Source organism: Mercenaria mercenaria, chromosome 2, assembly GCF_021730395.1.
Source record: "Mercenaria mercenaria strain notata chromosome 2, MADL_Memer_1, whole genome shotgun sequence".
In the NCBI taxonomy this organism is placed as follows: Eukaryota; Metazoa; Mollusca; class Bivalvia; order Venerida; family Veneridae; genus Mercenaria; species Mercenaria mercenaria.
Window position 1 is genome coordinate 87,356,059 of NC_069362.1, and position 16,048 is coordinate 87,372,106.

A 16,048-nucleotide genomic window follows, 5' to 3' on the forward strand; every position below is an offset into this window, starting at 1 on the left:
AAACAATGAATTTATTCAACGACAAATCACAGATGCTATATATTTAAGAAAAAATACCCATTTGAGAAAGGAATATTAGTTTTGATATTGATAATTTCACCCGCAAGTCACGGATCTAGACTGATCTAGATTTAAAAGTTGAATTTAAATAATCTATGTTGACATAGTAGAGTACACAAAGCGCGGCATGTCTTAGCTAGTTCTCAGTTTGTCAACAGGTTATTGAAAAGAAAGCACTGTAACAGAAAACTAGAAATTGCTTTTGTAAAAAAGCGCATGTCTCTCCCAATGCAAAGTCCTATAGGCAAGAAGTCAATAGGGGTCAGGAGCGAAAGTCAAAGAGACACTGACGGTTGGCTGCAATAGGGTTCATCTACTTGGCATGTCCAGTCATCCCGCTAAGTTTCAACACTCTTGGCCTAGTGGTTCTCAAGTCACTGTTCAGGCTCCTGTGACATGTTGACCTTTGATGAAGTGACCCCAAAATAAATAGGGGTCATCTACTCTACATGTCCAATCATCCTATTAAGTTTCAACATTGTAGGTCAAGTGGTTCTCAAGTTATTTTCCGGAAATGATTTTACATGACCAGGCCCCTGTGACCTTGACCTTTAATAGACTGACCAAAAATCGATAGGGGTCATCTACTCTGCATGTTCAATCATCCTATGAAGTTTCAACATTCTGGATCAAGTGGTTCTTAAGTTTTGATCGGAAATGGTTTTCCATGTTCAGGCTCCTGTGACCTTGACCTTTAACAGAGTGACCCCCAAATCGATAGGGATCATCTACTCTGCACGACCAGTCATCCTATGAAGTTAAAACATTCTGGTTCAAATGGTACTCAAGTTATTGATCGGAAATGGTTTTCAATGTTCAGGCCCCTGTGACCTTGATCTTTGACGGAATGACCCCAAAATCAATAAAGGTCATCTACTCTACATGACCAATCATCCTATGAAGATTCAACATTCTAGGTCAAGTGGTACTCAAGTTATTGATCGGAAATGGTTTTCAATGTTCAGGCCCCTGTGGCCTTCACCTTTAACGGAATGACCCCAAAAACAATAGGGGTCATTTACTCTACATGATCAATCAGCCTATGAAGTTTCAACATTCTGAGTCAAGTGGTTCTCTAGTTATTGAACAGAAATGGTTTTCAATTTTCAGGCCCCTGTGACCTTGACCTTTGACAGAGTAACCCCAAAAACAACAGGGGTCGTCTCCTCCAGTAGCCCTACAATCGTATGAAGTTTGAAGGTTCTAGATCAAATGGTTCTCCAGTTATTGATCGGAAATGAAGTGTGACGTACGGACGGACAAGGCAAAAACAATATGTCTCCCCCAGAGGGGAGGGGGGGGGGGAAGCATTCTGTATCAACAAGTTACATATATACATATACAAAGGGGTGTACCTGGATGATTTTGAACTGTGCGCCAGATATGAGCAGCATAGCTTTTGAAACAACCAGCGTTGCTACGGTGGTTTGGGATTGTGGGTCATCCCATTGAAAATGTTGAAAAATAGTTCACAAGAAATGCGTTCTCTTGATATATTTCAGCGTTAATATATTTTGCTTATCATGATTGTACTACATACGGGAAGAACAAGGTTTATCACACCCCTAATCCTTACCGGCTGTCCAGTCGCACACACTACAGTCAAACACGATAACTCGAGGATCAATAACTCGAAAATCCCGGATATTTTAGGACTCAAAACTATAGGTCCCGACCTCTATTCATACAGATTCCTTTGTAACTTTACCCACTGGCGCCACGCCAGAAAGAAAATGCCACTGTACATTTTATACGCTACCTCTAGGTATACTATAAGAACAATGGTCATGAACGGAAAAACACTTTCAAAAGGATCTACTGTTATCCGCGGACTTTACTATTAGAACACGGTCTCTAACATACAAGGTGATAATGAAAAACGCCCACTAATTCATGCAAATTCATTAATGCATGTTGTTAAAGACATTGAATGCAAACAGTCTTTTTCGTTACCTCTTTATTTACACGAGACCATTCTTGACATTTACATTTTACTTATGAAATAGAAAACAAGAAAACATTTCATTCAGGTGTTATAGAAATGAGTATCTGTACTGTTAAAATGTTTAATTACATTCAAATGTAGGCTTTAATGTAGGTATGCAGAGTATTTACAATATACTTAAGTAATAATCTATAGCAAAAAACGTGTTTTAACACTATTTATACACGATGGGCGGTTATACGTCGGGCGTAATAATTTCGTACAACGTATAACGGCCGGAATGTATAAATAGCCTTAAAACACGGTTCTGCAATATTTGTTTTTTAATCTAATACGTCTTTTATTGTAAAATTTAGTATTATATGCAAAATGATAGGTCGCTACGCTCCTTTGTTTATACACGTTAGGACCGGAAATGGTAATACGTGTCGCGAAAGAGTTGCGAATTATATAATTTCTGCGAATTACAATGTATACAGAAAAGAGAATAACTATCTTAATTTGTATAAGTAAATTAAGACAGTTGTACTAGATGACATTTCGTCTCCAACATGCTGTTAAGTAGAATATAGCAATATTTCTAGATGCATACGTTTTGACGTCGTCTTTAGCTCCTCTGATTTTTGAAAAACTAATTCCTTGTTGCATTGATGCTCAAAACCCATTTTTATCTGAAGATGCTTTTGAAGAAGCAGAATAATAGACTTCTGAATGGGTCTGTTCATGAGGGGTAATGAAATATGCAGCATTATTCACGAACCCTGGCATTGACTTAAGCAGAATTCTGTTAAAGTGAAAAGTACTTTAGAAGGACCAGTAAATATAACAACACTGAGTCAAAGTACGGGGAGACATTTTACAGCCAACATACTTTTTGAAATTATTCATGTTGATATATTTCTATGTTTTTATGTTTAAAATTAGTAAAATTCAGAGAAATAAAAAGTAACTACGTAATGTATACTTTATTCTGTTTAACGTTGAATGAATCAGTATTTTCATATTGTAAACTTGTATTTATTTTCACACAGACAGTGTTTATATAAACCACAAAAGAGGAAATAAAAGCAAATCAAAGAATAAGTTTTACATTTTAAACTAGTTAAAATCCTAAAGCATGTTTTATTTCTTGAACTGCATGTGCTCCTTACCTGTGTAACCAGATCAATCTTTCAATGTTTGTCTGAAATGATCCTGTTTTAACATCAACGGATTGTCACAATGATATAATGGTGTAATGATTCAGATGCTGGAGAAGAATAACATATATGTAAATATTACTTACAAAGGAAGATGCAGTTTCGAACATAGTGTTTCACTAAAAATGTGTGTTCAGACATGGTTCTTACAAAAAATTAAAAAAATTGCTACAGAATTTTGACCGATTTTCATGGTAAACGATTCGACCTTTTTTTCCAATATGATATCTGGACACATCTCATCACAAATTATAGAACATGGTATTATCATTTTTATGGGAAAATGCAAGGAATACCCCACTAGATACTATATTTTTACAATTAATATGAGATATCATATATCTATGCATATTTCATTTATGATCGCAGTCTTTCTCAATACATACAATGCCTTTCCCTTCAGAATCTCATTCCTCAAAAAGTGTAATATAAATTATCGGCACAAAATTTAAATATAAGTAATAGTGCTGCCTGAATTCCCGAAAATGCATTTGCAATCCCATCATATAGTCATTACATTGATATACACAACTTTTTTTCTATCATCATTAATTAAGAAGTGCGTTTGGTAAGTAAATACTTCTAAAATTTCAGACAGTTCAAAAATATGTCCGCAGTTGATCCATATATAAAAAGAACTTAGCTGTCGAACATTAACCAATTTTGACATCATAGGTGACTTTAAGATATTTAAAGTCATTAAGACATGTTTCAACCTATTTAGGGAGATAAATGAAAATTATATAAGTGTATAGCGGTATAACTTATTTGTGAATATACTCAGTTGACCAATGACCTCATTATACCCTAAGGAAAACCCAAAGACAGGGACACTTCCATTAAATTATATGCTTGGTCTTCAGGATCCCTTTAATTAGTCGTTGAAAAGGAATTCTATGAAAGGTCACAATTTCTTCAAATATTGACTGACTTTTAGAGAAAATTCTCTGCCGGTCATTTGTGGTAAAAAACTTAGAAAATATAATCCGAGTGTTTAATTCGTACACATTTGAAACAGTACATTATTATAGATACGTTTTGTCTAAATTACATCAATCACTTTTGCAAGTGTAGCAGCTAATAGAACTGAAATTGGCCGTATCAAAGGTTTGCCTGTATTGATCAGATTTGTCCCTGTAGAGGATAATTGCTAGACAAGGTAAAAAGCGCTTATTCAGCAACAGGACAACATTTTAACAAAAAAAAAAATACGCGTTAACAAAAACAAAAGATGAATGGAATAATTAAAAGCAAATATTAAGTGACAGACACAAACACACGATGAAGGAACATAGTAGAGCACCATCACCTTGGAATGATAAGTGGCAAAAGTTTAAACTGGATCAATAGCGTCAAACCTCACTCTTAAATCCCACCATGGTACTAAATTACAGTGAAAAAAATCTTATTTTAACTTCAGAAGATGTCAATTTTATGATATTGTATTCATTCACGAAATGTTTTATTTTTTTACATTCAATAGATACTAAATTGTGTAAAAGACCCTTGAAAGCATATAATGCCACCAAGCAAAATAACAGCAGACTCGGTTTGATTGAGTCTGTTTATGAGAGGTAATGGATTGTGCAACACCCCTCACATCCCCTAGCACTGGCTTCAGCCGAATTGTATTACATAGATATGATCCCAAAAAGCCCAGAAAATATTATAACACTGGGATGGAAGTAACGTAATTGTTTTCCCAATAAAAATAATTTGAAACTTGCCGGGTTTGAACCTTCTGCAGTGAGATACAGCTGATTATGAGTAAACAAGCTTAAGCTATAGATCAATGAAGCTTCTGCTTCTAAAACATCTGAATGTATTAAAACTTTTAACATTTCTTTTTTTAACACAAGGAACAATTCTTTGACAATGATATCTTGTTTATTCGAGCAGCTAATATATTTCTAGATTAAAATAAAACATATCAGTCAATAGGAAACTAAATAAAGATACACAGTACATGAGACATAATAAAAGAACAGCATACAAGTTATAAATATTATTGGTGAACTCCAGTAAAAATTTCAGTGCATATTTCAACTAAATGTTCTTGGTCTGTGCTATTTGCACAGATACTCATAGTCCACATTTCACTGAGCTTTTCTTTTTGCGGTTACTTGTAAAGCATTTACTTTGCACAAATTTCGTGTTTGAAAAAAGAACAACTACTACGCAACATCTATGGAAACAAAAATCATCAGTTACTTGTGTATAACGGTACTGTAAGTTCGGTTAATAATAGTGCACACGTAATAAATGTATAACTAGCCATAGTACGAATCTGTAGTCTATCACTAAAACATTTGCAACTCTTTAACAAAAACATAGGTGGTAAAGACACAAACCCTTCCCGCTGGGAATACGCTAAAAATTGGTTGCGCGACTTCCGGTGCTGGCGTCGCGCATCAGGATATACAAAATCGAGGTAGGTGGATTCTTGATTTCGTTGATAATGACACATTTACGAATGTTTCCAAAAAAGCAAATGCTATTCGAAAAAAAGATGAATAAAGATCACGAAAACTCTGCTGGCACGAACAGGCAAAAATATAAATAATGAAAAATGCCAAATTCCTAACTCGTGTGCCTACGTTCTGGAAATATGACGCTTCTGATGATCAAACACGTGCAATACAATCATGAATATTACATATACTCAAATAAAATGTTGCTTTTTGGGAAAGGATTGGCAAAAAATTCATCAGAAATTAGGATGCGCCACGGGAATGGGGTTGCTTGTTTTAAATTATATTAATTATAATTAAATTGTCCTTTTTCAATCACAATTCCACTATGTAAATTTCCTTTTCTTTTCTTTTATGTTTTCATTATTCATTTAGGCAAGAACGCTCGTTTGCAGCCAGTGTCCTTAGCAGTTTGCGGCCAACCGGCTAGGCCGAAAAGATAATCCAATGGAACGACGAAAGACAAACATCCCATGTTTGCAACAAAATATAATCGCCACATACACTAGTTTGCAGCTCATATATATTGAGGTTAAAAAATATACACGTCATGTAATATCTGCCAAACAAGAGCAAGAAACATAATGTTGGTCTTTTGGGTTTAGCTTCGTTTTCAACTGTATTTCAGTTAGTTTAGGTGGACAGTTAACCTAACCACAGATTTGGTATCCGTAGTAACTTGTTTTCCGTTAGTGTCAACGTTTCCACATCAATCAGAGGTGAAGGACAAACGAATGACACAAGACGTCTTTAATCACAGTGGAGATCATACGCCTTGCACGAGGGTCCAACTCACGACCCTGCGATACATAGATCTGCGCTCTCCTTATTTTTGATGTTACACATTCGCGCGACCATAGTAGGAACAGTTCGATAGAAGTACATCTTGATTCTTGTATCAGCAATACTTCGACAGAAAATGTGTCCAGAAATACAGAGAAAATTCTCTAGTAGCACTCTGTAACCATGAAATACTAGATATGTGTAAATGTAGCTTAAATCCTAAATTACAAAGCAGATATTTTAATAGAATGATGATTTGTGTCGAATAGCATTTTGCTTTTTTGTAATTTTATAGTTATGTCATACTGAGCAAAAACATAACTTCACCTACCTCAATTTCGTCTTTATTAAAACCAGCACCGAACGTCGCGCAACCCATCTAAAGCGTATTACCAGCAGGAATTGGATTGCGGGTTTACCACCCGTGATAAAAGACTGCTAAATGGTGGGAAAAGCCATACATACACATTCATTTATATTTAGCGAAGGAATATTCAAAATGAATAACTTATAATTAACAGATTAAATATAATGTTAAGTGCTTCAAATGAAAATATTGAAAAGCAAAAATGTTTCAAAACATTGCTAAGATAATTATAATTGATTACTTTGCTTTTTAAAATAATATATTTTACTTAAAGGGATATTCAGATATTTTGTCATGAAATATAGTCTAGGTTTATTTATACCTATTTATACCATTTTACTCAATTACGTACCTGTTGTTTCATTGATTTGAACTTGGCTGTTATCATCGATATATGAACGGCAAGGGACAGTTCTGCGTCACTAAGTGGGTGCGATTATTTTTAGAATGGAAATTGCAGAATGTAAAGATGAAGTTATATTTAGATTGGAGGACTAGAAAGTATATTTTTACACGGGGTTCTGTTTTTCGGACTGTTTGAAAAGAGAATTTACGTTTATTAACTGAGTTAAAACTCTCTGTTTTAAATTGTAGATTTTTAAAATTAGCAATCAAAATTTTTGATAAACAAGTAAAGGATGTTGTGTAAAGGATTCCCATACATTTTAATTCAAATTACTTTCAAATTGAGAAACAAGCGAAACAAAAAACATCAATAAATCAAGATGAAGGTCTATGTCCAAAAAAAATCATACATTCAAGACATAGAAGCCTTGTATTTGATATTCTAAATGCATGCAGTTTTTACCAGGAAAAATAGTTTGCTCTTGCTGTGGTGATCAGGGTAGGGAATGCAAATTGTGTCAATGCCCACTTAATGATAGATTCTTCGGGAGGAGAACAGATGTATGTAATAGCTGTACAAGGACTGTGACACATAGAGGAATCGGAAGCAGCAGTATGGGGCTGGTGAAACAAGTGTTTAAGATGATAGTGAGCAATCCACAACATTAGATCCATCTAAAAAATAGGGAATGTTTTGCAGTTTTTCAAAGACACAACATTACAACGGATATTTTGGCTGAACGTCTTAAGACCTTATGACAGTTAACGGTATGAAATGGCTCATAACATTATATATACGTTTCATCAAATATAATCAGAAAAACGATGCTGTCTATGTCGAACCTACATCTAGATTAATCTCACTAAATGTTGCAAAGTGATGATATAATAACTGACGCTTTCCAGCGAAAACATAATATCAAAATTTTGAAAGAGATGGAAGTGTTTTAATGAAGCTGGAGATAAATACGACGGTAAACAAATCATTAGAGGGTAATAGTTACCTCCCATTACCAGTATATTATTCAGAACAAATTAAAAACGGCTCTCAAATCAGGAATGCATTTGGTTTACAACCAATTGCCGGACATGACATTCCAAATCGTGTAGATCATTATATTCCATATGATAATAAAGTAAATTTGGTGAAGGTGGTAGTGTCCCAAGTAAAGAATGAGCTGTTCTGTTACGGTGTTTCTTGAAAATACTTTTTATGGATGTGTAAAGTAATTAAGTCATTTCAACAGTAGCCTGAGCACATCGGGCGATCCAGTTTTGGGCAAATACATTATAGCCAAATACATCACCCCAAGCTACTGTTATATACTTTTAATATATTATCTTTTTTTCAAAGTTCGTCTGTCAATATAATGCAAGATGTATAGTTATGTGGTGATTAAAAAATAAAAAAATGCCGGCCGTCTGGTTTATAGTTTGGTTTACTACGGATCATCGTTCAGATGATTGGATACTCAATTGGATATTCAACTACCCAGTTCTTACATAATTATACACTAAATAATATATAATAGGTCTGTTTACAACATTATTTTCATTTATCATAGATTTTACTAAATTTTACATGTTCGGCCTACGTGGGTACAAAGGATTTACGTATGAAAATGACGCCATCCAATATTGGAAGGACAATATGTAAAATAATAAAGTATATAAGCATGATAGTCTAAGTACAGTGTATCAAAACAATTGCAGGTCGGACATTTTTCTTTAAAATTCATTTATAAATGATCCTTCCGACATAAAATTTATTTTCACTTTTTAAGAAAATTTAGTTCACAAAGTATGGTAGACGTTAAGTTTTCATGATTGAGGATTTCCTTCCCTTAAAACGAATTTTGAAGATGAAAGTTCGGTTGTGTTTCCATGTTGCAATTCAGAAAAGATATTTCAATCTGCGACAAAGATTTTCATGCTTTATATAACCTTTCTATTACGTTAAACGTACATATAGTAAAACCGAATCATTTTACATGCTATCATAAATTTCCACAATTCCCGAACATTGTGCGCAAATTTCTTACGTAAACCATATGAACCCATTCTTTGCTTGTTCACCTATCGGTACATTCGTTCTAACAGAATCTGAACACATTAAGATACATAAAAGCGAAAATTGCAGACATGAAGTTCCTAGATGCTGAATTCGACGTGATTTCCTGTTCCTGGTCATCGTCTATGAGAGCAAAGATTCTGGTCGGCCCCCCAGTGCCACCTCGAACTTTGGGAGCTCCGAGAACAATTGTTGTACCACGTGGCGGGATACTATCAAGATTGGCAATGTATTCTAGTAGCGGCACATTGTTAGTCTGGAGATATATGTGGCATGGGTAGATTGGTGGTTGGGCTGGATCTGTTGACGGTGTATCCACTCCAAGCACGGACACCTGACATGATATCATAAAGTAATGAGGTTAGAATTTTCATATTACTATGAAGATTGACTTATTTTCTCGATAAAGAAAGATAAAATCTAATGAAATATTTTAACCAAAACTAAAAACAAAAAAAACAAACAAACAAAACACCCAGTTTTACGAGAACTAGGTAACATATATATTTCAATCTGACCCCTAGGGACATCATGCTAAAAGTATATGTATTTTCATTTGTTAGTGTAATTAGAAAATAATAAAGTTTACAACGAGTTCTATACAGTATTTATCCGTCTGTGAAATATTTATATATAATTAATTGTAGATTTTTTTACTTTAGTTTCAAACTAAGACTCGTATGATATTATAACCAACAAGATATGATTGTCATCGATTTACATTATCTGAATATGATCATGTAAGCATATAAGGAAAGAAGAGGACGTCTCTCTGTGTCGAAATGGCTGCCGTTTCATTACACACGAAATATTCAACGACTATATAGTTTGTAAATCTAGCTCCATTTTTTTATAAGTTTTAATGTTTTACTAAACTATTTCTAATGTACATATATTTCCTCTTCATTTTTGATATGTTAGAATATTTACTGTGTATTTATGCATATACCTGACGTTCCTGAAGTAACATTTCACAGGCTTCCACACTCCAACCTGGAAAGTGGAATGTGGTAGGATCGGAGGTATTTTCCGTCCCAAATATCAGATTTGCGTTCGGATACTTTTGTGCCCAGCCCGAGTTTAATGACACTATAGCATTAGGTGGTATTCTTTCATATTCATCTTCATGATCTGTAATGAAACAATATAGTAAATTTTTCTAGTTGGCTACTCTGATTTATATCAACAGGTTTAGCAAAAATTAACAAATTAAACTTATCTTTCAAACTTCATTGATTTTTGACAAACGGACAAACATAAACCAAAGTCATGATTCCTTATACATATTTTATTAACTGTTTTAATGCATAAACGTTTAATACATCAATATCATTAGATGAGTTCAACGAGTGTTTTTCCTGGACAATCATTTGTGAAGAGATTACTTCCCATCCTTCTGCCAATACATATTTGATATTAATTGCATTCACACTTACTGGCAAAAGTGTACTTCGTCTTCGTATGATGTAGTGAAAACAGCTTCGGATGATGTAGTGAATACAGCTTCGTATGATGTAGTGAAAACAGCTTCGTATGATGTAGTGAATACAGCTTCGTATGATGTAGTGAATCGTATGATGTAGTGAAAACAGCTTCGTATGATGTAGTGTACAGTATGATGTAGTGAAACAGCTTCGTATGATATAGAATACAGCTTCGTATGATGTAGTGAATACAGCTTCGTATGATGTTGTGAATACAGCTTCGTATGATGCAGAATACAGCTTCGTATGCTGTTTTGAAATAATGTATTTATGATGTAGTGAAAAAGTTGATCAATGATTGAATACAGCTTCGTATGATGTAGAACAGTCGTATGATTAGTGAATACAGCTCTATGATGTGTGAATACGCTCGTAGTGTATTGAACGTTTCGTAGATGTAGTGAAAGCTCCGTATGATGTAGTGATACAGCGTATGATGTAGTGAATACAGTCGTATGATGTAGTGAAAACGCTTCGTATGATGTGTGAATACAATTCGTATGATTAGTAAAAACTTGTATGATATAGATACAGCTCGTATGATGTGTGATCAGCTCCGTATATGTATGAAACGCTTGTATGATTTGTGAATACAGCTTCGATGATCGAATACAGCTTGTTCGTATTGAACGTTGTATGATTAGTGAAAAAGCTTCGTATGATGTGTGAATACAGCTGTATGATGTAGTAAAACAGCTCGTATGTGTAGTGATACAGCTTCGTATGAGTGGTGAATACAGCTTGATGCTGTATGAACAGCTTCGTATGATGTGTGAACACTCGTATGATGTAGTGAAACAGTTCGTATGAAGTATATACAGCTTGTATGATAGTGAATACAGCTTGATGAGTAGTGAAAACAATTCGTATGATTGTAGATCAACTAGTGAATATTATATGATTTCGAAATATAAATCATTGCATCTTCAATTTGATTGCCTTTTTAGTGTATAGCAGTGATAGACAGTTAGAACTTTCTGGTAATAGATTTATTTTAAGTCTAACATAAGTTGATCAATTTTGAGCGCGTAACGTCACTTTACATAGCAAAGTTTATTTGAAGAAAAGGTAAATAATTTTATGACATTTAGCATGTTGAAAGATTTTTGTTGCATATTTAATATAAAGATTCGTTCTTGTTTGTGATGCAGCAATTATACACATATTTGTCTTTATGGAAGTTTATATTTTGTAATATCTCCAGATTATTTATAATGCATATTCTTTTGCATTCAGATGTAGTTTTATAACAGTAATAAATGTATTTAATATTTTTCATTTGACAAAAAGACCCCCACATATTTCATTCTAATATTTCAATAATTCAATGAAAAGAGACTGTTGCCCAGAAAATAGAAGTGCTCTACCGGAAGGAGCATTCGTCATACTTGCTGTCATGTGTACACATCTTTTAAATAAAAACTTCATTGAAAAACCTGCATGTTTACCAGTAACCTATGTTCAACCAGTCAGGTTCCAAGAATACATTTTTTTTGTACGTTTGAAGTTAACAAAGGATCTTTATTTGTAACTAACAGATTAATAGCCAGACGGCCGACGAATATAGAGACAAAACAAAATGGTATGTGTATTCTACGTGTTGTTTTCCATCCCAGTTTTTAAAGCTTTTAACTTTTTAAGTTATAATAGAATCTATTACTTGTGACTTGCAAAAGGCCAGACAGATGGACGAACGGACGGACAAACAGAAAAAAGCTTGCATTTCTTCACATTGTCTTTCCAAATTCCATGAAAAATATCTTGTACTTGCAAAGGTATGGAAGGATCCCACTTTATGCGAGTGTCCGACTGACTGACCTGACGGACGGACGGACAGACGGGGTTTAGGGGAAGCAAACCATAAACTTCTCCAGTGAAACAACGATTGAGGACAAAATGTATAACTCGACAACACTTTAGAATAGGACAATTGCATACATTAAACGTCCCCGCTTTCCAAAATGTATCATTTCAGCTTAATTTAGATTAACTGATGGTTTTGAAATTTACATTTGGCTTTTCTGACATTACCTCGAGGGACGCTCGGTTTACGAATATAAATGAACCTCACACCGCGAAAGATATGTATCCAAAACTGCTTTAAATATATCGCATGTGTTATTTTCTTAAATATTTTGTGTCAATGTTGATGGTTGTACAGATTTCATAAAGATACAGATTTCATTTCAATTTAATTATCTCCCTTCAAATATGTGATACAGATAAACTTATATACATATTTGTACGACTTTAGACACAACAAAACTGCATTCACTTTTAGCGTAGCGATCATTTTCCAAAACCTGTCTTCAAGGCAGGAAAAGCAAACAAAGTGTGGAAAAACTATCGTTACTTCCTAACAGCTTTTAAGCCCATTAAAATATACGCAAGTCTTAACCAACGTGTTTTAATTGTACTAACACAATAACTGCAACAGAATTAACACAAGAGGATATCAAATCATGTGCTTAGCAGTACTAACATTCGATAATATAAATATCAACTTGTCTACAGTTGAAATTACATCAATGGTCCTATTAAATGACATTTATGCACTGCAGACACAAAATAGGTTGAGAAATATCAGCAGAAAAACTAGAAATCACCTTGCGAAATGTGTTCAATTAGTATAAAACCATTTTTACATGAGGAACTGTTTTAATTTCTGCCCAAAGTGTCATACGATTATTTAGTCTGGACACAGTAGTTGTAGATAGTCTGACATAGTAATTACTAATAAAAATTATCTGTTGGACATTGGCTGGTTTACAACCCATTTCCCTTTCAAGGCTGTTGTGTAAAAGGGGTGTTTATTAATGCACGAAATAATTAATCATAGGCCAGACTAGAGTGAAAAATAATTACACATCATATACGGGGTACGGTACGGGTTTTGGAACGACCGCCATTTTCACTCACGTGCTAAATTTTTGAAAAAAAAAAAAATATTGGAAGAGTTTCAAGAACGCAAAAAAGACTTATTTAGGTGCATGAACATTGTTAGAGAGCATATAAACTAGAAACAAGAGGATATTGTGTATTTGCACTCTGTTGTGGTGGAATTTGTTGACCCGGACTTTCGACCCGGAGAGTTGTTAAATCATGCACCGGATTGTTCCTGTCTATCGCCAGTTTCCACGGTCAGTGTTTTCCTTTTTTTTGTGGCATTAGTGGTGGAAATACTCGCGGAATAGACAGTCATATTGTTGTTATTGAATTTCTAAAGTTATATTATCATTATCAGTTATTAACGGTGTGATTTTTATCAGAAATTAGAAGATAGAATGGTTCAGACCGATGCAGCAGAGTATGTGGACTCTATTATGTCAACGCAAAGGGTGAACAGAGTTAGATCACCAAAGAAAAGGAATACATCAGAGTTTCGGAAGTGAAAAATGCTAAATTATCTGGGAACTCTGGGAATTTAGAATACATGAACAGGGTGTGGCTGATACCAGGAACTTAAGTGCATATTTATCTGCAGATCTAAATATGCAATTTTCAGCGTTAAACGAGCGCATGGACCTGCTTGAGAATGGTCTTGAACAGAAAATTTCTTCAAAAGTAGCAAAACTGCTTGATAAGAGAGTGTCTACAGAAGTGGCTAAGATACGGAAAGAGGTTGAGGTAAAAATAGACAATGTAAAGCGTGATATTCATGCTGAGGTAGCAGCTGAGTTTGACAATATTAATGACAAATTAAAGGATGTGTCGAGTGTATCAGCTAAATTTAAACACCAGGAGGACATTTCATTGAATGTTGTCATCCGGGAACTTCCAGAGTCTGCTTCTGAAAACAGTGTCAACAAAGTCGATGCTTTGATTAAAGATGGCTTGAAGGTATCAGGGGTGGAATGTGAAAAAGCGGAGTGAAAAAAGAACCGAAACTCTAGGAAACCAGGAGTGGTCATAGCGCAGTTCAAATCGCATGATGACAAATGCAAGATTATGCAACAAAAGAAGAGGTTGGAAGGAAGTCGGCAGTATAGCAAATTTTTATTAACCATGATGTGTCTTTGTCAGAGCGAAGAATGTCTGACCATTTTCGGACTATTCTAGGTGTCTTAAATCAGAATGATTTAGTGATTTATGTTTGACAGCGGACATGGTAACAGCAACCGGAAATATTGCAAATATTGCTCCTACAAGCATTCCGGACCATTCTTTAATTTCATGGAATATTGATGCAAATTCTGAAAATAGTGACTTTAGTTATGTTAAATTTGATTTGAAGAATGTTCCAAACACTTTTTTTGAGTGACCAGGCTGTTTTAGATGAAATAAGTAGTCTTATTGATAAGTTAGAAAGTCATGAGGTAAATAGTAATAATATAGATGATGTATATCGTGATTGGTGTAAAAAGTTAAGAGTAATATGTTTTCAAGTATCCAACATAAGATTGTTAATCCTAGTATTTCCAGTAACTACAGGAAACATAGACCTGGTAAACAATGGTGGAATGAGTCGCTCATTGACCTGTGGTCAAAGCTATGTATTGCAGAGAAAAGGTGGTTTGCTTGTGATAGTAAAAATTTGAAGAATGTTTTTAAGACAGAATTTGTTAAAATACGTAAACATTTTGACCGTGAAGTGCAGAAGGCTAAGAGGATATATTGGTACAACATGCAGGTTAAGCTGTTAGATGAATGTGAGGTGGATCAAAATAATTTTTGGAAGTCCATTGGTAAAATTGGTTTAAGTCAAACTAAGAAAAAGCTTATCCCAGAGCAAGTTATTTTAGATAATGGAACAGTGACCTCATCTACTAAAAATGTGTTGAATAAATGGAGAAATGATTTTAACTCTCTTTTTGTAAATGGAAATAGTAATGAAATGTTTGATATGGATGAGGTAAATGCTAATGAAAGTACCCAAAGGTCTTTTAATGGGTTTATTACCCTTTCTGAAGTTCAGAAGGCTATATGGAAGGCAAAACGTGGCAAGGCATATGGTGTAGATGAAATTCGAGCAGAAGTGTTGTATAATGATACTGCTGTATACTTTTTACATGTGTTATTCAATTTCTGTTTCAATAATAGTATTGTACCGTCTATATGGAGTAAATGTATTATCAAACCTAAATCTTCGACATTAGATCCAAGAGATCCACTTTCATATCGAGGTAATGCCCTTGCTTCGGCGATCTATAAGGTCTACCGTAGAATTTTGAACGATAGGTTGAATTCTCATGTTGAGAGTAACAACATGTTAGCAGAGGAGCAAAATGGTTTTAGAAAGAAAAGAAGTACTATAGATCATATATCATCTTTAGCAAATATTATAGAAACTCGCAAAAAATGCAAGCTGTCTACCTATACAGAT

General features: G+C 34.3%; 1 protein-coding gene across 2 annotated transcripts in view; it reads right to left on the bottom strand.

The window, feature by feature from the left end:
* Positions 1-4,230: 4,230 nt before the first annotated feature.
* LOC123564514 (isatin hydrolase-like) overlaps positions 4,231-16,048 on the bottom strand; it is a 30,998-nt gene continuing 19,180 nt past the window's right edge. For both annotated transcript variants that reach the window (XM_045358161.2, XM_045358160.2), the window contains exons 4-5: positions 10,191-10,372; positions 4,231-9,575 (exon numbers count right to left, since the gene is read on the bottom strand). In XM_045358161.2, coding sequence (XP_045214096.2) covers positions 9,264-9,575; positions 10,191-10,372 — 494 coding nt within the window. In that variant the 3' untranslated portion in view covers positions 4,231-9,263. The remainder of the gene's footprint in view (positions 9,576-10,190; positions 10,373-16,048) is intronic.